We start from the raw sequence: 24,034 nt of genomic DNA, 5'->3' as shown, positions 1-24,034 counted from the left end.
TTCGAAAGTGCTTTCAAGCTGCCTGCTAAAAGAAGCCTTTAATGTGTGAAATCACCCTTATTAATATTGGGTAGTCTTGAACTCCAATGCTTGTCCAATGACGAGCAGACAACCCAGAGATCTGCACAACCATGTAGACCGTACCAGCTAAATCAACCCACATAAGGACCTGCCTGCCGACATCGCCATGGTCATAAGCACTTGCTTGCCTGTGGATTCGAAGCACTACACTGCCTCAGGGCCACTGTAACATACACCATTCTTTTGAAAAAGAACACCCGTGCATCCTATGGATGTATGCTAACACTTATACAAATTCAGTTCATTCCTAGAATTGCGCTCCATTCCCATTTTAGTATGTCAGAAAAATGCATCACCACCTTACGTAGAACAGCACTTGGGTGTGGGTAGTGCATCTCCATATGGATCATTGCCTGCTATGGGGACTAGCAGCTGTGCTCCCGGCACTGATTGCAAAGGGAGAGCAGCGGTTATTGGAGAGTCACAGGGACTGGACCTTCCAACTGGCTTGCTGAACATGGGATCTTCTTAAATTGGCCCTGTCATTATGGCCCTTCCTGTGTGGAAAAGAATGAATTCCACTGGGTTTCATGCACACTTAATTCTGTGGCATCCTTGTTCGATGCATGAGGAACCTTTTTCTTCTAGAAAATAACCTTCAAGTTGAATATGGTTTGTGGAACATGACATATTAGGCCCCTGGAAAGTGACTGATATCTTCTCCGGGAGCTCATTTCTTGATGATCCTCCTAACTTCATCAACATTTGGGCGTGCAAGATATCATCTACCTTTTCTTTGCCCTGATGAAAATGACGCTAAGAGGCCAAAAGGTGAAACTAGTCAGCTGTTAGTTTTAGAACTAGGATGAAAAACGTTTGTGTACATTACACCTATTGCTTGCTGTTCTTTCATGTCAAAAATATGGCACTTTTTTTGTTTGGATTATGTTTGACAGGCCAGGTGTTTTAATGTTCTTCCTAATCTAGTTTGGTAATGATTGTTTAAGTGTTTTGAAAGTCTACCTTCAGTTATTGTTTCCCTAATTGTTGCCCTACTAAAGTTAGGAATGACTTTTGGGGCACTTCAAATGAGTAATTGTATGGATGTACTGAATTTGAATAATTATTAGAATCAATCCTGTGTGTGCACACTTGTTCGGCCATTCCTCCGGTTATTAGACCAACCCCTCCATTTTGGATATTCCGTGTTATTGCTAATGCCCTACAAAAAGACGGAATCCGAACGCATTGTCTGTGTTGCTACCTTTTCCGAAGCAGAGTGTACAATTGAAAAAAACTGATAAGACAAAACTGGAATCTCGATACTAATACAGGGTGTACAGTGGGCCCTCTGCTTTTTGCGCTTAACCGAGGAAAAAACATAAGAGACAGCCTTGTGAATTCAAGACTGCAGACTCCTCCATACAATTTTTCCCAAAACATCCAACGTGCTTCATGGAACCGTGAACAAGTAGTTGGACATTATGCATGTGGTAATTGCAGCATTTGCAAATTCACAGTAAGGACGCAGCTATATGTCCATGGCATGTTCTCCTGCCAATTGTGGCAGTTCACCAATTGTCAGTCGACCAATGTTATATATGTCATCAAATGTCCATGTGATCTGCTCTATATTGGTATGACAACAAAAAAGGTTGTCACACAAATCAACAAACATGGATCACGGATCCGCACCAAAACATTTACAGCTCCATTGGTGGAACACTATGTTTCGGCAAATCACACAGGGAATGGCATAAAGTGGATCATAATAGATCAATTGAGGCAAGATGTCAGTAACTTCTCAATGCTGCACAGGCTATTAAAATTAGAACAACAATGGATACATCGGCTTCGGACACATGTCTTAGGCCTTAATGAGGAACTGCAATGGTTGGTACTCCTTGCATAAGTAAATGAGACGTTACCTGTTGACAACATCACTGATGACGCAAAACACCACTTAGCAAGGTAGATTGAATCAATGGATTTAGTAATCCTTAACATTCATGAATTAGATCTCACAAGATGTCATATTGATCCCCAAGCCCTCCAACTTTGATGGCCAACTATATCAAACATGAATAAGTTCACAGAAGACCTCATATCTAACTTTGATGGCCACAGACATACAATGGTAAAGAGCAGTACATAGTACATATGCTGCATGTTCAGCACACCACGCGGGACAAATCCAAGGTTGCCCCAAGTAGATTTGTAACAGATGGGACAAACACGCAGCCTAGTTTACGACTAAAGGATTAGCGTAGTCATCGTGCAACATAGAGTTCCGGAAGCCCACTGATATAAACAATGCCATACGGAAGAGTCGTTGATTGACATAGCCAGGAGTTCCGAGTCGAGCGCAGTGAATGGAATTTAAAACGGTAAGAGAACAAATATTCCCCCTCGTAGTGCTCTGCTTTTCTTTTCATTGAGTGTTTCTCAGTTGTCCTTGCAAACGCAGTGGGTGACAGACTGCCGCAAGTGATAGCCCTGTTTGAGCGGAGCAAGTGATTTGGATTTTTATGAAACTGTAAAAGAATGAACACTTTACAGTGAGGTTCTTTTGACTTCGCATTCCTTCAGTAGTTCTAACGAACACAAAGGCGGGCAATTGCCGTGATTGAGAGCCTTGTTTAATCCATATATGGAAGCTATTATATCCGTGCATGTGGGCAGAGGAAAGAATTCCGTCATGAGACCGTTCACGGGAGGTTGCATCTCTGGTGATCCACCCAGAAGAATTGGATTGAGCAATATGGTTTTGCGTGATTGCAGGATTGGTCTGGACCCGCTTGGTCACCTTTGCAGTAACCCAGAGGGAAGAAGGTATCTTTAGTGCTACTTCTCTGTGCCACAGAGACGCCTGTGCCATCTCTTGGAAAAGAACAAGGTATTCAAATTGGTTACTTTTTACAGATGTCTTAGTTACAAGAGCATCAGGCAATGAGTTTGGTCGGGGCGGGTGGGGGCATAGTTATCTCCAGCCTACAATGAGGCTGCCCTCTAAGGCACTGACGCCAAGGCGCAGCGTGTGAGTTATTGGATGAGGAGACGAGAGGAGTTTGGGGTGGAAGTTGCTCTGCCACATGGAATCCTGGTTGCAACTTGCAACATAGAAACATTTGGATTAAAATGAACAAGTTAAAACGGTTTGATACAACTTTAAAGGTGAACATGTTTGCTGTTTGGCTTAAGGATTGGAAAGCATCCCTGCAGGCAGAAGTTGCATGTCGTGACGAGGGCTGGTGTATTTACTGCAGATAGATCAGCCAGCCGAAACTCGAGTCAACGATTTTGAAATTCCTTACAGACTCAAACGTGCAACAGTTTCTTCCAGGGAATGAGGCTTATTTTTGTATAAAAATGTGGAAGGATACATGCCAGTAAGAAAAGAGTGGTGCATTAATGTCCTGAGGAGACCTTTGCACTTCAGGCGGATTCATTGACCCTTTTGGTTTAGTATGAATGAAGTGGAGAGAGAGAGTGCATGGTGTGGTTTGATTGGGTGGTTTTCGGTTTACAGGGGCATGCATTTGTATTCACAATGTAATCATGAAGGGTGATTAGGTGTACAATTTAGATGACATGTGTTTAGAAAAAGATGTCATTTTGTGTATGAACAAATGTATGAATAAATAATTTTGCAACAAAAATTGGCACTCGATCACATGTGTGTAATTGGTCCTTTATATAAAATAAGTGTTAAATGCCATGAGGGTGTGTTATTGTGTATTTGATCGCTGATGCATCTGGCATTTCGACTGGTTACCTGTTATTGTACTGCACTCCCCATCACTCCTCCCCCCCATGCCCCATGCCACTGCAACTGTAAGAATGGAAAGAAATGCCCCCCATCTTTCTTTCCCATTACTGAACTTCCTTGCCCCCCCCCCCTTTGCAACTTCTGCACTACCCTCCCCTCTGCTGCTGCGCTTGGAAGACGTCTGTCATGTGTTGGCACATTACAAAACTACAAAATAAAATAAAATGACAATCAAATATCCAGAGTAGACAGAAAAATCAGTCCAGCAAACATGTTGGGGAACGGAGCAATTGGAGATTTTGGAATATTTGAATCAAATCATAAATGAGTAGCCTTTCTAACTAAAACAGTTTCGCTTCTTTGAGGAGACACAAGTACAACCTCTATCTCAATTATGCATATTTCTCATTATGACGGTTATGTAATCATGACATCTATTGAGCATGCGACCTGTGAGGAACAAGTGCGTGTACATTCTCCTGCTTTCTTAATGCGGCCGAAACACTGATGAAGAACTTCATCAGGGCAAGAGCGCTGAGACCTCATCAGGGAAGCAGTTGGGTTGCGATGGCTCAGGCAAAGAGCTTAGGAAATCAAAACCCGACAACCCCTGGCTGCATAGCTTTCATCCCCCAATTAAGGGCATTTCCCTGAATGCTGTTGCTTCAGTGCTGCCTGAAGCCCCGAGTGAAATGAATATGAGTTGTACATAAAAGACTCCGGTCCTGACTCACTGAAACTCTCTATTTTGCCCAAGACTCTGTAGGTAAATGTTTCCATTTGGGTAAGAAAGGCAGAGAGTATGGAGGTTCGGCCTGCAGACATTTTGTGGCCATGAATGGAAGTGGGGTCTCTCTTGGGGAAGATCAGTTCCATGATATAGGATTTCTGCCTTTCCTCAATGATGAGATTAATGGAAGCACATCTATAGAGGGATGCCTTAACCAGGTGCACCTGGCTGTGCCTTGATGGGGGCAAATCTGAGATTCCTTTGTTAGGCCGCATGTTATCATTTCCATGGCCAGCAGAGTGTGGCCTTGCTGCTTTGCCTGTGAAATCTGTGTGCAATCTAGGGGTCATTCCTGAAAGTGAGATCTTATTTGATGCTCAGGTAAAGACACCTCGATTTCCTCTTTTTAATGTATCCAAAATCTGCCCCTTGCTTAGTCTTTCCCTTTGGGGAAACGCTTGAATAAGTAATTGCTCCATCCCATGTTCATTGCTGCTTGGCAGGGTAGACTCAGGCCTGTTCAAAATACAGCTGTCCATATTCTTTTTTAAGTTACAAATATGACAATCTCAACGAATCCAGGAAGTGTCTTGGACGGTAGCCTCTCCGTCTTCTACTAGAGTCCAGAGTATTTACTCTTAATTGGAATCAGGGTGGGACTGGCCTGTAAGGAAATGGGCCCATGACTGAACCACAAACACAAAATGCTGGTGTGGGCCAGTTTCTTGAGTCAAAGTGGGACACTTATTTTGGTCTGTGTGGGCCAGTTTGATGAGTTACTTCACTATGCGGCTAATAGTTTTGACCAGTGTTGCTGAATAAATATTCTTTAAAATGAACAATTTGCATCACGTTTTATCAAAAAACTCCCCCTTGGGTACTATTTAAACAGTGTCACAAAAGGAATGAATTGCCATTTGCAACTGTGGGCCACTTTTTCATTGGTGCCCGCAACAATTTTATGGCCCAGTCTGACCCTGAATGGAATTCGTTGTGGATCTAATCTATTTAACTGGCCTGGCGATGTGCCCATCATGTGCCCATCATCTACTTGACGTTTGATATCTGGGGCGGTTCTGAAAGTGAAAGTTGCTTGTTTAGGAAAGTTTGCCTGGTTGGGAAATCTCTGCACATTGGTGGAGCAACGCAGTGGCATTCCCTACCTAGATTTCCTCCATCGGCCTCATTTAGATTCTTTTTAAAATAGACCTACATTTTTTATTACAGGCTCACTTACTGCAGTCTATTTTGCTTTGGTTGACTTACTGGTGAATCAACTGTTTGTTATTGTACTTTGCTTTTATTTATTTTGTCTATTTCTTCATATTGTGAGTAAATGTGTATTGGTGCCTTGTAGCTGAACATATGGCACTGCTGTGCTTTACAAATAAAAGCAAACAACAAAACATGTCCTGACGACCGTTCCTGGTATAATTTAGGCTCTATAGCACTTGGAATGGGTTGTTGGTCGTTGTCTAGGTTCTCACAGTATGTGTAGCTAGTACAACTCCGAGACAACCCCATCCCATAGCCGACTCTCTTGATATTTTGGACTACGACTCTTATAGTCCCTCTTTATTGTATGTATGGGATTTATAAATCGCAAACCTAGTTGAGAAGCAAGGTCGCGCTACACACAGGGTACGCACACTACAGGGGTAGCATGATGTCCGCAGCAGAGCTAAGGTGCACAGGGAGAGCGCAAGGGTGGGAGAGCCCCACTAGGGGAGAATGAGCAGCGAGAGGAGCAATCCGTGATTGGTGAGATGTTCATTAGGATTAGGGCCTTCAGGTCCTTCTTGAAGTATGGGGTGGTGGAGGCCCGTCTTTTCTGTGTGGGTAACTTGTTCCAGAGGCATGGTGCACAGCAGGAAAAGGCTGGTTTGCTGTGTTTTCCTCTCTTGTTCTTTGTTTCCAGACTGGTGATGTTGTGGCTTCTGGGGGGTGTGCAGGCCTTCAGACATCGTACGTCTGTCAGTGAGGTGCAGTGGTGTTTGGGTTGTGGCGGCCTGGTAGGTGAAGCAGCTTGTATTGAACATGATGCATGTGTGAAAGGATTGTCAGTGTAGCACCTGGAGAATGGGGTGATGTCGTTGAGTTACCTTAGTTCTGTATTAAGGCATGCTGCAGGGTACAAGGTGGCATCCAGGACTCCAGTGAGTAAGGTGTAGTAAGGTGGACAGAGCAAGTGGAATGCAGAGAGTGTAGGGGCAGTGCCTTAAGTGGCACTACAAAATGAGCTGGGGCTCATCACGGGGGCGTGTCCTAACGACAAGGTCCTGCTGGCTCGTTAGGCCACGCCCTCCTGACGAGCCTCAGCTCAATGTGTTACTGGCGCCCCTGCCAGGCAGCCTTTTGTAGAGATCAGCACCCTCTCCCTATACGGGAGAGGGTGCTGATCCTTGCATTTATTTTCTATAGGCTTGCCTGGCAGGGGGCAGCCCTCTCCTATTCAGCCTTAATGGTGGCGCTGGCCCTCGCCAGCTGGGGAGGGGCAGCGTCACCATTAAGGCTGAAAGGGTGATGCCACTGGAAGCAGAGGCCCGTTTCCTAAAGACTGAAACTCCCGCAAATCCATGTGAGCTTCAGTATTTAGAAAGAAAGTCCTCTGCTTCCAGTGGCCTCACGTTTTCTCCATAATGGTGGCGCCGGCCCACGGACATCTCTTGCTTAAAGGGATGCCTCGCAGGTGCAGCGTCATCATTATGGCTGAAAGGAATTTTTTTCTGAAGCCTGAAGCTCTCGCACACAAGCGAGAGCTTCAGGCTGTAGAAAAAAAATGCCTTTTCGTGACGGTGCCGGGGCTGCCAGGGAAGATTTGTGGGCCCTGGCAGGGCCCCGCCTCAAAATGAAATTTCGGAGCCTGCCGGGGCCCAACCCCGGCAGGCCCCGGCCCACGTAAAGCCCTGTGTAGGGGAGCCAAGGTCCACGTGCTAAGTGAGAGGGATGGGGCTGGAAGGGCTCAAGGGGTGCAGGCCCAACCAAGCTAGTCCAGGGCAGAGGGAGCCCGGAATAGCAAGTGCAGGTGGGGGGGTTCAGGGGAGACCAAGAGGCAGAGGGGGACATTAGCAGGGGAGGGGCAGAGGGAAGGAGGAAGAGAAAAGGATGGTCTTGAGAAGCTTCTGGAACATAAGGAGATCAAGATCAAGTCTGAGGGGGCAGTGAGGCCATTCCAGAGGTAGGCACCTGCGGAGGAGAGCATCTACCCCCTATGAAGTGGCCTTTGTCAGGTTGAACTTCAGGTACTGGTGGGGTTTCTTTATAAATTGAAAATGGCCTTTGTCTGCTGGAACGTCAGTTACTTGGGGAGCAGGGGGTTTCTTTGGAGAAGGAAATTGGCATCTGTCGGGTTGAACTTTAGATAGGCATTTGACATGCAGGTTTGAATGAGGAACAGGCAGTGTTTCAGTCGATGGATGCTGTTGATGCAGGTGATCGTTTAGATAAAGTTGTGTGTCATCTGCTTATTAGTATATCGTGATATTGGTGTGCACAAGGAGTTCCCCCGGAGGTTCCATGTTTAGGCTGAAGATGATGGGGGTCAGGATGATGCCTGGTGGCATTCTGCAGGGTGATGTTGAGGGTGGTGCTAGGATCTGTTGGGACCCATCTGGATGAGTTGGTCTATGCTGGAGCGGTAGGAGGTGAAGCACTGCATGATTGGTCACTTGGAAGCCATGCACATGGCCATAATGGCTTGGGCTGATGGGAGTTGTAGGCCAAAGCCTCTGGAGAGGGGCAGGTTGGCAACTTCTGCTATAGGCAGACAAACCCAGACTCCTCTGCCCTCTTGTGAAGGAGGACTCCGTACCCAGAGGGGAGCTCATTGCTTACGCTCCTTCCAACACATTGATATAACCAGCAGCTGATCAGGAAATGGGCACAGCTAATTGGCCCCAAGTGTCACGGCTCATGTCTACATGCTATGCCTTGCTCATAGGTGCCCGCAAGTGATGGCAAGGCGACATGTAGCGCTCTACAAAACATGCACACAAATTAAGAATTAAGAGAATGTTTCAGGGGAGATTGCAGCTAATGCAATTCTTTTAGAGTGATTCTGTGGTTTCGTTCTCAATTTAATGATATTTTTGTTAATTTGTACCTACATTTTGGATATTTGAGGCATATATTTTCTAAGACAAAAAGGCAATTGTCTTGTTATGGTTTTTTAATCCATGTCAGATGACTTGCTGTGAGTTTTCTCATCTGATCACTGGTGGCAGTGATCTGTGTGATGTGACCTCCGACTCTATCATGATGAGAAACTATGTGTGATGTCCTATCTTCTGACGTTACTGATCGTACACATCGTAAACTGGCAGCTTGCCACTGCCATAAAATGGATCAAGAAATGACCTGCCAAATATCTGCATCATTGCTGTGCACCGTATCCCACCTCTCTCTGACTTGGGGCATGATAGGCAGAAAATTGCCAACATAAGCCCGGGGTCATTCTCTAATGCTGGGCCCTTAAACACACCCAAAGTGTGCCCTCGAAATGATCAAATGCATATAAGAGTGCGGGGTCGACGAGGCTGTCCATGCTGTAGTTGGAATGTTAAATGTTAAAGGTATTTGTACCGCGCACCGTCACCAATGGAGTTGGTCCCCGGGCGCTCTGGCGGATCTGCAAACGAGAAGGTGGGATGGGTTAGTAGGTGAAGCGGGAGTAGGATAGTGAGAGGAGTGGTGTTCTGTTGGCAGCTTCAACTCGGTTTACACCGGGTGCTGAGCTTTGGTGCGAGCATCGGATTGATGTCAGTCCTTGTGTGCTGTTGGTGTGGTTTATGTGTTGTTGCAGTGTTATGAAGTGCGCAAATCTTTTCCTAATGTGATAGCGCATGGGCAGCCATGTGGAGTAGATCCCTGTAGAGCAACAGAGGTTCGAATCCCGGGTCCGCACTTAGAACCAAACACAGCTATGGTATTGGGTGTGCTATAAAAAAAACAATTAAATAAATAAAAATCAATGGGACAGCTCACCATAGGGTACTCGCCAAGCTGGCAGGATATCTAAATGGTTAGGGCGGCCTCTTCAGGGATATGTGTGTAAGCTGCAGAAGTGACGCAAGCCATGTAATTGAGCAATGTGATTATTGTAGTATGATCGGCTTCTTAGCAGTAAGAGTAACACAACTCAGCAGCCAGTCTTGTGAAGTAAAGAAACCTCATCACTCGCCGTGTTGCATGAAGTGACTGTGTTATGTGTGGTCATTCTTGCCATGTGCCATTTTCTCGCCCCCATGTGCATGCTGATATGTAAACGTATGTGTGCAGCTCTCTGACTTTGTTTGGTCTCTTCCCTGCAGGCTTCCTAAGGCTGACACCAGAAGGGGACCCTTGGTGCCCAGCAGCAGTGCTTTCTGGCAGGGGCACCCGGCCCACCCCGCCATGGACAAGATCACAGAATTCTTCACGCGGCTCTGGGAGCTGGTGGAGAGCAAACACCGAGAGGGCGTGTATCAGAGTGTGTGTCTGGGGGTCCTGATCGCCCTGCCCTTCACCGTCCTCCTGGTCACCGCCGTGGCCTGCTGCCATTGCTGCTGCTGCGGTCGGCGCAAGGAGAGCAGCGTCACAGCAAGGGCCAAGCCAGAGAAGAACAAGAGGAAAAAGAAAGAGGACGAGGACCTCTGGATCTCTGTCCACCCCAAGTCCATGCTGCTGGAGAAGATGCCCTCGCTGCCGGCATAGGCGGCGCGTGGACGATAACCCCTGAAAAGAGCAGACTAGGCAGCCATGCAGAGAAAGCAGGGTTTGTGTTGTGAATTTGACGTACTGCTCAGGCATGCGTGCACCAAGCGAGAGACCGCGAGACTGGCGACCCAGACCTTAACTTCTTCAAAATGGCCGCGGTGGACGAGACTGAACGCTGGGCTCATTAGCAGCACATTCCAAACGAACGCTAGACAGCGACGGGAAAATCAGGCCCCACCAACACCTGCGCAATAATTGCAAATGCTCTTTAAATGTGGCGGGGCAGGTGGTCGTGCCACACAAACACACGGCTGCCACCAATATTTTCTAAAAGACTCTTTGCATCCTTTCTAAGCCTACACAAAATGTCCTTTGTTGTTGGTTATGAGTGACAGAATGTTTATTTACCACGAAAACCAAATGGAATGTATAGATTTGCAGAAGTGCCTAGGACCATTCACGTCGTGCTGGAATATGGTACAACGTTAGCGATTCTTAGTGTTGGCTCAGATAGCTGGAGCTTGCCAGGTGTAAGAGAGCAACTATATTGGTGCAGAAAGCACGTGCCAGCTTGGCACTTTTTTCCTGTTCATTGTGTAGAAATGCATACACAACAGATCTAAGGCCAGTAGTACATTGAAACGGTTGTTCCTGCTTGTAAACCCGTCTGTCCGAACGGCAAATAATTAATAGAAGCTTTCAAGAAGCTTATGGTGTAATCAAACATCCCAACCAAGTGCGCCTTCGTGAACCTGGTTTCTAAACAATACAGGATTCCAAGACACACAGCTCTAAATTAAATGACTTGGCTTGTCTCCTTTGATTTTTGTCGTTTGTATGGTGAATGCACACACGTGTTGTAAGATGTTATGGTTTCATTTTTTAAAACCTATAACATATAATTCATTTTTATGGGCATAATTTGTTGAAAATTGAAAGATATAACGTGTTCAATGTTCACAATATCTGAATAGAAAAACACTTCCACCTGCAGAACAGCTGAAGCTGTCGGCTTTGCCCAGCTGTGGTTCCTAAAAAGCTTTTTGCTGCATTTGCTGTCCCCGAAAAACATATGTATGTAGTGGCTGCTATACATATGAGCACAAGAAAAAATATATATAAAGATGGAACTGCATATTCGATTGGATCTTCTGGCGACATGTCCCCTCCCCTCCACCCCCCTTGAAGGGAAAGCTGTGGTGCAACAGTAAACGCTTTTGGCATTATTTTGGTCATCAATGTTTCCAAATGAGGACAGACAGCAGACTAGCTGCAGATGTTTTTCTTTTTCTACAAATTACTTTCATTGAGCAATTGCGCCATCTATCGTCTAGAAAATACAATAGCATATCCCAAATAATATTTAACTAAAATTATATGTACAGTCTTGCTGGTTTCCTGGAAGATCAAGATAACTGTTATAATAATGAGAATAATAATGTCTGCTCTTATATAGAGCCCAATGCAGGGTTCTTCCAGCCTGTGAGCACTGCAATAGCAGGTGTTGCTACTGCCCGATTTTGGGACTTGATTTATAAACCTCGGAAGGATGAAAGCGCAGGTCAGGCCGGCTGCCGGAGCCACGCATGCTCGCTCTTTAGGACCATGTGAAATATACATGAAAGCGTCAGTGTATCTTTTTTCGGAGCCACGCTGATCATTCTGACGATATGCTTGTCTCTAGAGCAGGCCATTTTGTTACCCAAACCTAATCGGCATGAACACCTTTAAAATATTGTTATATATCATTTTTGTGCTCGCAATGTTTTTCTGCACGTGAGATCCGAGGTCAAGCTAGAGTTTCAGATGTTAATTTTCTATTTTAAATATTTTGCATTGAAATGTAAATGCACTAAGACAGTGCAGAATGATGTAATAGCAATATATAAAAGCATTGTTACATATTATGCCTAATGTTAGACAAGTATGAACTTGTTGAATAACAGCAAATGATTATCACATTTCAATAATCTGATACCAGAACATGCACCAAAAGATGCACCAAAAGGTGCACAATAAAATGCACCAAAAGATGCACCATAAGATGTTACAGAAACATGCAGGTGAAGGGGTGGGGGGGGGGGGGTAAAACTCAGAGATCTGAAATGATATTATCCTGTACAAGTTCCTGGGGGTTTATGAGCATTTGAACTGCGATCAAAGTGTTGAATTCCAGCAATGGGAGGGGTGTAATTGAGAACTTTAATGAATGGAGTCACTTTATTTCGAATTTGTGCTGGTGTTGACCTTCACTTTCAATACAGGATTCCATTCCATGAGTAGAACACGATACATTCCACCAATCATTGATGTTAAGGTTTGGTTCATCTTTCCCATGTTTAGTAACACCTGGAACGCCACAAGAGTAAATACATTAAATACATTTGGTGAATTAGTAAACTAAAGCTCTGATAAACCAACAGCATTAACTAAAATATTTTCCACTTTTAGAGGGGCTACAGAATGAATATATATTTAGCAATATAGGCCATATCAGAGACCAAAAAAAGCGGGCAATATTACATTTGTAGGTCATGTATTTAAAGGAGGCTCCATTGGAATTAAAGGACCAACAGGTATGAGGTTCTAGAGACGCAAATCTAGAAACAGGTTGGCGAGTAAAGAGCTCTATGTATTATTAAAAAGATGAATTGTTTTATATTCGCTGCAATGCTGATATTAAAGATACTGATCCATAATCTTGAAGACACCGAACGTGCAATGTATCTTCATCTCATCAATGCAATGCCTAATTCCCAAATTATTCCAGATCACATCTACTTCAATCAGCGCGTCATTTAATTATCATTCTTTGTTACACATGCAAGAGACAATAGAAGGCAAGTCTCAAACCTGGCCAATGGACGGGACCGCTGATATTCCGATTGAAAGTTGGAACAAAATGATTATTTGAATAAAAATATTTTTCTTAAGCAAAGATGCACCTGGGGGTTCATGGCACACAAGTGCAAAGGCCCCCCCTAACCCCCCCCCCCGCCCAACAGAGGCGTTGCTAGGGGATGGCTAGGGGGGCTATAGCCCCGGGTCTTTTGGTTGTAGCCGCTGGTAGAAGCTCAGTCGCTACAACCAAAAGGTGAGCTAGCCCCCAATCCCGACAATCCCGTCATTAGCATAGCCCCTGATCATTTCAAGACCTAGCGACACCCCTGCCCCCCAATCAATGTTTTCTAATATTGTGTGTCAGGGATGGATATCCTTTAAAAATACATGGGTGCTACAGGTTTCTATACCTTTTTAGTGAACCAAACGGAACCAGGGCATTGCGTATTGCTTTTCTGGACCACAAGGGCGCATTTGGTGGTGTGATCTTCTGTAGATGGACCCTGTGCAGAACGCATGCTTATGTTTATTTGTATGCAGGGAGATGACAGTAGCTGTTTCTTTAACAGAAAATGTCTTTGTTACTGATTGGCAGAACCACACAATTGCCATTAATTCCAATGGGCTCACAGGAAATCTCTTTTTGGCTTGTTGAGTATCTTGTGCCTTCTTTATCTGGTGTTTGTAAGATCTATTAGCTATATCCTTTATGCTCATCTATGGCATGGCACAGAGGGTTCCTATTATGCACTTCTATCTCTTTTATTTGCTCCACAGCAGCAAAAAACAAAGAAAAAGAACAGTGGACCACAACACCCACAATCCCCTTCATGACATCATAGTTGGGTCTGTTAAAAACGGCCTCCTGTTGAAGCAGTCCTTCCTCTTTTCTTACTGTTCCAATGGTACAGATAAGTATCCACGCTCACTGTGCGCGCAAGGAAGGAGGAAGACTTAACTAGGGGTGAGACGAGCTGCATCATTGCACAAAATTCTTGGCCTCCACTCTGGTGTGTTCCCCAGCCATGGTAGGGGTGCATCCGCTACGCGCTGCAGGAAGGCAGAGAGGCAGGCATTCACCAGAGAGCCTATTTTCTGTGGGGTCGTGCTAGCACGGTTTAGAGGAAAGTGCCGTCTTCGAGGAACAAATACATACTTTGTTTCTGGGACTTCTTTGGTGAGAGGGTAAGTTCGTTATTTCATTTTGTGAGCATGGCACAGGAAGAGGGGGTACTGAGTGGAGGAGGAGGGGGTTCCTCTGGAGAAAGATGTATGGCATGATCACTTTATAAAATGTTAGTTCTTTCCTGACTCAGGCAGTAGATAAGACATTTATCATATCATATCATTTGAGCAGAAGTTGGCATCTTTATCTCAGTCTATCCAGTCATCTGTTTCAGAAGCTCCAGCTTTGGGGGTTCCCAGTGCTTCCTCCCTTTCACATTCTGGTGCAGGGGGACATGCAGTTTCAGCCATCTAAAGCTCCTTGTAGGAGGAAACATTAAGAACAGGAGACCGCTTGGAGTGGTTTTCCTTATCCCAGCAAGTACTTACTGAAAGAGCTCAGTCATTATGTAGGAACATTTATGTCCTTGGAGACAGCACAATCTTGTTTCAGGAAAATATTATCCCAGCGGGTCTCTCGCAGAGTTGGCCATAGGGGCCGTAAAGCCGGCCGAGAATTCTTTCCACCAGGCCCTTCCACAACTCGACAGTCCGTGCCAGTTTCAGCTCCTCAGCGTACAAGACAGTCTATCTACCCGTAAATGGCCCAGGGCGGCCATGAACGTGGTTTTGGAGGTGGAAGAGGCAGAGCAGCCTTTAAGCAGATTATGTAAAACTGATCCCAGGGTGGTAGGTAGGCGGCCTGGTAGGGGGACAATTGAAGTTCTTAACAAGAACCTGGTTTTTAGATTCTCAAGACCCATGGGTGTTAAAAACCATAAGGGCCATTCAGTTGGAATTTTTAGCTCCTCCAGTATAGCATTGCCCCAGGATGTCTAGTTTCAGAACAATGTTGGCGCACCCATTGGTAAGCCAGGAGATCAGGGAACTGTTATACAAACACACTTTAGAGAGAGCTTGCCTTCACCGGGACTGGGATCTCAGCACAATTTCTTTCTGGTGCGAGAAGAGGACACGATGTTCAGGATATTGATCATCTTCAGGGAATTGAAGCAGTTTTGAGTGCATCAACATTTCATGATGGAGACTCTTGCAGTGTTACAAGACATGCTGAGGCCAAGAGATTGGTTTGTGGGGTTGGACTGCAAAGATGCCTACCTCATGGTCCCCAGCTTCAAGACGTTTTGTGCAGTTTATTGGGCAGGGAACTGTTACCAGTTTTTAGTTCTTGCTTTGAGCTTTTCTCTGCACCCTGATGTTTCACTGAGATGCTCAGACTGGTAGTGGAATATCTCAGAACCCGGGCGCATCATTTATTAGGACGGCATTCTCACTGTGCATCAGGAGAACGGGGCTCACTCGCATTGCCGTTGGCAATCTCGCTCTTGCAGGGCCTGGGGCTTGTTGACAAGTTCCAGAAGTCTAATTCTGTCCTCTCCCAACACATGCAGTTCTTGGGGTTTGTGGTAGATTTGAAGGCGCCCGCCCTCAGATTGCCCACAGGGCTATTACGTCTTCTCATGAAGGAACTGCATGGTGCTCATCTGGGTTCAGCATCTGGATTGATTTATATGTCTTCTGTCTTCACCCGTTCAGATGGTCTTCCTGGGCCTCTCCATGACAGCGCTCTGCAGAGGATAGAAAATGCAAGTATTATGCAGTGGTTTAGGCTATTCAAGCCGGGCCTTGTTTTCTACGGAAGCAAAAGAAGAGTTGCCCTGATGGGCAAGACACCGGGAATGGCAGGGCTATCTTTCCTCCTTAACCGAGCCTTCAATTAGAGTCAGACGCAAGCCAAAGAGGCTGGGGTGCAAAGTGTGGAATGACTTTGACGGGGTATGGTCTTCGATTGGGTCTTTATGGCACATAAACCTTTTAGAACTGTTTGCCAGTTCTTTTGAGGTCCAGTGCTTTACAGGTGGGTGCTCCCACTCTGAATTGTACGCCTCTCGATGGACAATGCAGCGGTGGTTCATCATATCAATACATTGGGGGCACCTGATCCCGTTCTCTGGAGGACCTAGCGAGGGTCTTTTGGGAATTCTAACTCCGATATCAGATCGAGATTTAGGCGGCGTATCTCTAAGGGGCTTTCAATCTAGTGGCAGATTCGTGTTCCTGGTGATGGGTGGACAGAGGTGACTGAGGCTTCAGTGCCAATTGTTTCTGGTCAGTTGAGGTTGGATTTTTTTGCCTCATGACTCAACACGCAGATTCTGGTTTACTTCAACTAGTGCCTGGATCCGTTTCCCAGGGCAACCAATGCCTTTTCCAGCAGTGGGGGAAGGACCTCTTCATGATCAATCGCAGGGCACTGTCTTGGTTACGATTACCAGTCTTTGGCAGGGGCAGCCTTGCGTTCCTCTTTTCTCCTGCACATGGTCACTTGCCAGTGCCTCAGGACCTCCTGCTGGGGCAGTCCTCATCCACGGCGCTTTCAGGGATCCCTCCAATTGGTGGCATGGTTGGCCTCACAGGTCGATGGTCCCCCCATTTTATTTTTGGCTGTGATGCTCATTCAGGGTTTCTGAGGACCCAGTGCGGTTCGGTCGTATGATGGGCATGGAGAGGCAGGGCCGTTGATGCAAATCACGGCATCTGGATCCCTTGGGTCATTCAGGTGGAATATTTCCTGGCTGGATTGGCTGCTTCTCTGTCTTATCATACGGTCAATACATACTGTTCCGCTATATCGTCATTTCATGCTTTGGTGGAGGGTTTCCCGGTGGTGGAACACACGTTGGCTTGTACGCTGTTGAAGGGCATTAGAGTGTTCAGATCTACTTTGCCTTCCAAATATTCTTGTTTGCGTGGGGTGAACTCGGTGGTGCCCTTGTTTTATAGATGGCCTGTGACTAGTGAGCTGTCACTACAGAAGCTCTCAGCCAAGTTGGTGATGTTGATGTGCCTGGTGATCTTCAGAATGGTGGGAGATGTCAGAGCTCTGGATCTTTCAGGACTGTTTTTTCTGTGCAGAAAGGGTACGGTTTCATGTTCGGCAGAGGAGTAACTCTGGGTCCAGGGTTATTACCTTTCCTTCCTTTTCTGAATTTCTCAACTTTGTGTGGTTTTGTGTTTGTGTGAATGGACGGCCTCCACCAAGGACTCTGCTGTTCAGCCTTTTCTCTCCTCTTGTAAACCCTTTCACCCTGTGTCTTCTACCTTGGCCAGGTGGGTTCAATGAGTAATGGACCTTGCAGTGGTGGACATGTCCCTCTTTGGGGCCATCCCGAGGGAGTATGGCGTCTACAGCCTTTTGGTCTGGAGCCCACCTTGAGGACATTCTCTGGTTGTCTGATTGATCCAAAAATGACACTTGTATCAATTATATTGCAAACCCATTGTGCACACTTTGAGAGCTGTCCTAGAAAGGTTTTAAACGTGCATAATAGGAAGCCTCTGTGCCATACTATAGAATGTAGATTGCTTCTAGCCTATCACGGAGAATCAGGATTCTATTAATGGCACCCACCATTTCCCCTCCATCACTTGCTTTTTTTATGTTTCCTGACAGATGGTTTCTTCTCTGGGTAGTTGTTTTTCCGAATTGGAGTCTGTAGGGTCCGATAGTAGCGATGGTTCTGGTGTTACTTCTGTTCCCTCTACAAGGCTTGATGGCGGATATCTGAGGGTCGCAGGTTCAAAAAGAGGAAGGACTTCTTCAGGAGGAGGACCTTATAACAGACTCTGCTATGATGTCATGAAGAGGATTGTGGGTGTTGTGGTCCTCCGTTCTTTTCATTTGTTTCTTACTGCTGTGGAACAAATAAAAATGATTGAAGTGAATACTATTCACCTCTTTGGCATTAATAGACTACAAACTAAACTCTTCGTCACAGGCTTGGTGCAGTCAGCATCATCTACAACAATCCCACTGAACATCTTGGAGGGAAATGAGCAAAATGTTAACTTCCGAATAGCTCCTGATTTAGGAACTGTGTCAGCAACCAAATGAACACACCCTCCACACTCACTCGCACCATCACCAACCACAAATGCAATGCTTGCAACCAGTAGCATGCCAGTGCCTGGCAATATGCAGGTCACTTATTGCAGGAGGAGGTAAGTCGCTTCGTAAATGTACCTATTCACCTGGCTCGTGGACTCGTCTGTCGATGAGATGTCACTGATCAGAAAAGGCCAGGCTGAGTGTCTTGATGTTTGTTTATTGAATTTCTAATGCGCACCAGACCCGGGGGTAACAGGGCGCAGCAAAGGATATGCAAGGCTTACAAGATTACATAATGACAAACAGTATAAATTGACTGGTGTAATACAATATAGGTAGGGCTCAGAAAATACAGATAGTAGATTTCAAAGAAAAGTTATTTACATCATAATGTACAGTAGTATACAATAGTTTACAATATTGGATGGTGAAGTGTGCTAATGTGCAGTAGTTTCAGTTTAGACTGATGACGCCATATATATTTTTTCACAAAACATGTTTTTTTTGATAAATATATTTTTATATTATTTGCAACCTTAAGTAGCTTCTTTGCACTGCCAATCCAAGGCATTTAGGGCTTGATCACGAGTTGGGGGTATTCTGGCTGGTATACCGAACAACCTTATTAGTGCTGGCGCCCAACAGTCTGGTGGTATTACTGCCGGATCACAGTTTGGGTGCTGTCAATCCCCATTCCCCATTGGGTCCATTGGGGAATTTTCAGCACAATTACCATGCAGTAATACAGACGGCGGTAATTGTGCCAGAAATTGGCATTTTCTCTGCACATGTTTCCCCCAGCTGATAGCTGGGGGTAAATAAGCCAGTCTCGTGATAGGGCCAGTATCACCGCCACATTTAAGGGCTACCACCCAACTTGTGATGGACCCCTTAGACTGCCTGCTCCAAGATGATAGTGTGCCAGGGGAAAGACGTGCACTTGAGGCTGCTGGTCACCGGTTGACGTACACGCGCTTCAGTCGGATATGGTGCCCCCATGCCCTTTTCCACTTGCGTCAAGTTTCCCTCTGCATTCCTCAAAGTTGGGCTCGGATTGGGTAGGTGTGTGCTGCCAAGAGGTTCTAAATCATGACACAGCTAAATCATGTGCCAATTAGATCCAGGCCTCCCGGTGCACAAGGATTGACCGTGCACTCTGTGGTGTGTATTGTGCCCATATTGTGTCTTGTCCCCCTGACAGGGAACAACACATGCAGCTGCTTGCCAACATCACAGAAGATAATAAAGATTGTCTTGAACTGTTCCTGCGTTTTTGTTTGTGTGTGTGCTGTGCTGGGAGTTGGCATGTCAGTTACAGGCATCCCAATCACTTTCTTCGGGCCTTTCCTTAGGAGCTTGGCAGTCATGTATAGAAGAAAGATCCTGGAACATCCTCTTAATGACTAGTGTCCCCATGACAGTGACACAACCTGTGGCCCAACTTTGATCAAATATGTGATAGCTTTCACTCCCCGGTGGAGGGGTCGGACATGGGCTCTAACAGCACACCAGCCTGAGCTTTGATAGGCCCAAGTGATGCGAGGGCCTAAGATCGGGCTGCGGGCCATTAAAGCCCATGTTCGCCCTGTCCGCGGAGACATGAAAGCTAGTCGAACCCCGGGATTCACCAGGGTGCAGATAGTTTTCTTTTTTCCTTCTGACGGGAGATTAGCTCAGCGTGAGCCCATCTCCCACCAGAGACATTTAAAAAAAAAAAAAAAAGGTTGGTGGGGGAGGTGGGAGTGGGCGGTGGTGAGGCAACAGGGAGAGGCTTCTTGTTGCCTTCCTACATTAGAAATAAAATGGAAAAAGCGCCACCCGGGAAGGGGAACCGCTGACGTGTGAGCAACTGGCCGGTCTGTGCCGGTCCATGCCGACTGTGCTGCAGTGCTGCCCCCCCCTAAGGTACTTGACAACGCTAATTCAGTCCATTACTAGTATTCTTGGCCACGGTTATATATTCAATGCATCCTTTAGAAGCCATTAAAATGGGTAAGAGCAACTTAAGAACTGGCTCCAGTAAATCAAAAATACTCTATAGACATAATGACATAGTGAAGCGTTATATGGCACCTATACATCCCTATCGGCACCTAATAAAGTGTGCAATATTATTTTGAACACCCATAGCGGCATTCTCACAAATACAGAACTTAACAGTTCAACTTCAGATTCAGTAGCGGATCTAGTGGAGCGAGGCACGCCTGAATTGGGTCAATCCTTTGGCGAACAGACTGCAGACATTTCGTCAGTCATGCAGGATGGTCACCGAGCCCAAGAGGACCCCATCTTCAGCACTGTAACTCCTTTAAAAGAACATGCATATGGTAACAATGGAAGGGCTTCTACCCCGCATTTACATATTACAGATGGTTTAAAAACTGCATTATTAAACACGCGTTCCATTGTCAAATACGCCGCAGAGGTGGCAGACTTCATTGTGAGCCAATACCTTGACATTCTATGGCTAACTGAAACTTGGCTCAGTAATACTAAAAATCATGCCACCCTACTGGCCATACCCTCAGGATATAGAATTGTTAGGACAGACCGCAGGCAAGGTAAAGGTGGTGGTACCGCTATTATCCTGAGAGATTTGTTGAATGTGCCCACACGCACTCTATTTACTTTAGACAATGGCAAATATACTCTAATTAAACTTAGCATTAGCATTCATGTTCTCTATTGAGCACCGATGAACACACCATTATTTGAAGAACAACTTCTTACGTTATTAGGAGACTTTATTAAGACGTCATCATACACATTCATTTGAGGTGATTTCATTCTTTCGGCCCATCATAAGGACGATTCGGAAGCAGATTCCCTCCTCGCTGCTCTCCAGGCAATCGGGATAACTCAGTTGGTCAGGAACCCTACAAATAAAGAGGGGCATGTTCTTGATTGGGTGATTACCTATAATCTTTTTCTACTCCCCAGGTTATCTCCACTAGTCCTTGGACAAATCACTTCCTGATCACTTTTTCACTTTTACTTCTGATAAAATTGGTAAAAGTGAATAGTCAGCCAAGGACAGAATATGAAGTAAGAACGACTCGCTGGATGTCCCCCGAAGCCTTTGCGGACCAGGCTTGTCCATTGATAACAAATCTTGTCCTGACCAATGACATGTGCATCCTTGTGGAATCATTTCAAAACAAAACTACCTTAGTTCTCTGGCACCAGTCACTATGAAAAAGATAAAAACAGAGACCTTTGGCCAGATTTGGTTCTCTGAGGACATAACAGAATGTAGAAGAAAAAAGACATTGCTAGAGGAGATGGCGCAAATCACCTTGTCAGGAGACTCCTACCTTATACCGTATTGCCACAGCAAAATATACAATCTCAATTGTTACAGCAAAAAGAGATCACTTTGAAAACAGGATCTTTACCATGAAATGTAGCCAAAGAGAACTGTTTTCCTTCTGAAGGAGATTGAGGGGGAAAGAAATAGCACTCTCCCTGCTATAGTAAAATTGTGTACTGAAATTCAGTATCGCTTTATGACAAAAATGAATTTTCATCGAGCCGCTATTGAAGCACATCGTATGAACTCACCTCATATGGGTATAAACGTGTTCAATCATTTAAAGTGCCCGATTGCACACCCTAATTTATCTCATGAGTTTTGCCTCTAACAAATATTGAATGGATAAATATCAAATATCATCAATATCATCAAACGTCTGACCAGGGTGCCATTGGCTGTCTGACCCCTCATATTACTAAGACTGTTAATTTCTCATTTACCTCATCGGTAGTGCCCCTGTCCTTAAAGATGTATCTATAACACGCATTCGGAAAAAGGAAACACTAGATCCTGGGCTAACGGGTAACTACCACCCTATTACCAACATCCCTTTTTTTATAAATAATTCTGGTCAGAGCGGCATACCGGCAGCTTCAGAATCACATGGATAAATATGGCCAATTAGGCAAGCTGCAATCCGGTTTCCGTGCTATGCACAGCACGGAAACTGCTATGCTTGACTTAAGAACAAACCTGGTAAATATTGTGGACTCTGATAAGGTGGCTTTTTTAATGCTTCTCAACCCCTCCGTAGCATTTGATGTTGTTGATCGTAACTTGCTGCTCGAGAGGTTGGAAAAAATTGCAAATTGTTCCGAACCTGCCCTATCCTGGAAGGCATCTTTTTTGGGGCCAAGGATGGGTAGTGTGGCCAGCGCAGGTTGTCAGGCACCTCCGGAATTGTTGACTTGTGGAGTTCCACAAGGGGTTTGCCTTTCTCCTTCCTTGTTTAATCTGTACACCTGCCTGCTTTGACTTCCTGCACAGCGACGGCATTCAATACACCAACTATGCCGATGACACTCAGCTGGTCTTTGAGCTGACGGGCGACTATGAGAGGGGCACGCCGTTAATTAATCAAACGTACATCATGATTCAGGCATGGATGAACACCAATTCCCTGGCTCTAAAAACCAGCAAGGCCGAATTCATGTTAGTAGGCTCCAGTCAACATCTGAGAAAGTTAGAGGCCAGGTACAGCCTATTTGAAATAGCTGATTGTGTCATTCAAGTGAGTCCTTGAGTCCATTTGGACTCAAGCCTAAACATGCAAAAACATGCAATGCAAATCAAAGCCTCTTGTGCCTACACGACATTAATTAGGAAGATCAAACCATACCTATCACCTTCCAACGTATGGTTGTTGGCCACAGCTCTTGGGAACTCGAGAATAGATTATTGTAATAGTCTCCTCGTAGGCACCTGCAAAAATAATTGAAGGATGCTACAGGTGGCCCAATATAGCGCTGTGCGAGCGGTATGTGGACTGGCTAGAACTGATCATGTTACTCAGGCCCGGAGATCTTTACATTGTTTGCCAGTCCACCATCGCATCTCTCACAAAATGTTAACTTTAACACACAAATATCTGGCAGGGAGAGCACCTATATACCTGATGAAGAGGCTACGGAAGGCTCCAGCCACACATTCTCTTTGCTCATAGGGCGTTGATAAATTAAATCAGCCAAGACACACACGTAATAATTTCTGAGGCACTAGTTTTGATATCTCCGCCCCATGACTTTGGAATTCCATTCTGCCAGAATTGAGACATATTCCAGGCCTTTTTAGCTTTGAAAACCCTATCAAGACCTTGTTTCCCTCCTTTTGGATCTTCTGAATAACCCGTACTACCTGATGCTTACATCTTTGTGACTCTGACTCTTCGCTGTTATCTTGTGTGCGTTCTGTCTCCCATTATGTGCGCGCACTGATGCCTCTGGGCGTGTTGCGCTGCATAAGAACTTCTTAATAATAATAACAATAATAATAATAATAATTAATAAGGGCCTCGGGTGCCTGGGACAGTGGGCTGGGATTGTGTATTCTCACCCACTGTTCCAGCCACCTGATTGGCTGAGCTCCCTTCCTGGGTGCAAATAGTGGGCTGATGACACTGCTGCAGAGTTCTGTGTGGAATTTGCAGAACACATGTTTGACCCCAGTGGGGCTTACACAAGCATTCATTTTTCGGTAATGAATGCAATGATCCATACCTCTCGGCTCACACGCTTTTGGCGGGTGTCACCCACCCTGTGATCAGCTTGCTGCTTCTACCAAGACCCCTACATGACTATAGACTTCAATGGGCTCTCACCCGCCAAGAAACAAATTCGGTTTATTTCACCCACTGCAGTGACATAAAAAGTTGAGAGCAATGAATGTGCATATTGAGGACCTAATTCACAGGGCGTTTTCCAATGGGGTTTTGCCATTATAAAACGCTTATGCGAATTAGGCCCTGAATTGGGTATCAATAGCACCTATTATTTAAGTTCCACATCAGAACCCAAACTGTGATGCACACAATATGGATGAATGCATTCTGGGGAATGTTGCTGAGGGAGCGGCGTATTTGCCCGTTGCGGTATG

General features: G+C 45.4%; 1 protein-coding gene across 4 annotated transcripts in view; it reads left to right on the top strand.

Moving 5' to 3' along the window:
- Positions 1–19,393, top strand: part of KIAA0040 (KIAA0040 ortholog) — a 179,969-nt gene extending 160,576 nt beyond the window's left edge. For all 4 annotated transcript variants that reach the window (XM_069641138.1, XM_069641136.1, XM_069641137.1 and 1 more), the window contains one exon: positions 9,830–19,393. In XM_069641138.1, coding sequence (XP_069497239.1) covers positions 9,912–10,211 — 300 coding nt within the window. In that variant the 5' untranslated portion in view covers positions 9,830–9,911 and the 3' untranslated portion in view covers positions 10,212–19,393. The remainder of the gene's footprint in view (positions 1–9,829) is intronic.
- The last annotated feature ends 4,641 nt before the right edge of the window (positions 19,394–24,034 follow it).

This window comes from Ambystoma mexicanum, chromosome 1q (assembly GCF_040938575.1).
Source record: "Ambystoma mexicanum isolate Mex_15411 chromosome 1q, UKY_AmexF1_1, whole genome shotgun sequence".
Classification (NCBI taxonomy): domain Eukaryota; kingdom Metazoa; phylum Chordata; class Amphibia; order Caudata; family Ambystomatidae; genus Ambystoma; species Ambystoma mexicanum.
Note: the sequence above shows the minus strand (reverse complement) of the source record. Positions and strands in the feature narration are given on the sequence as shown.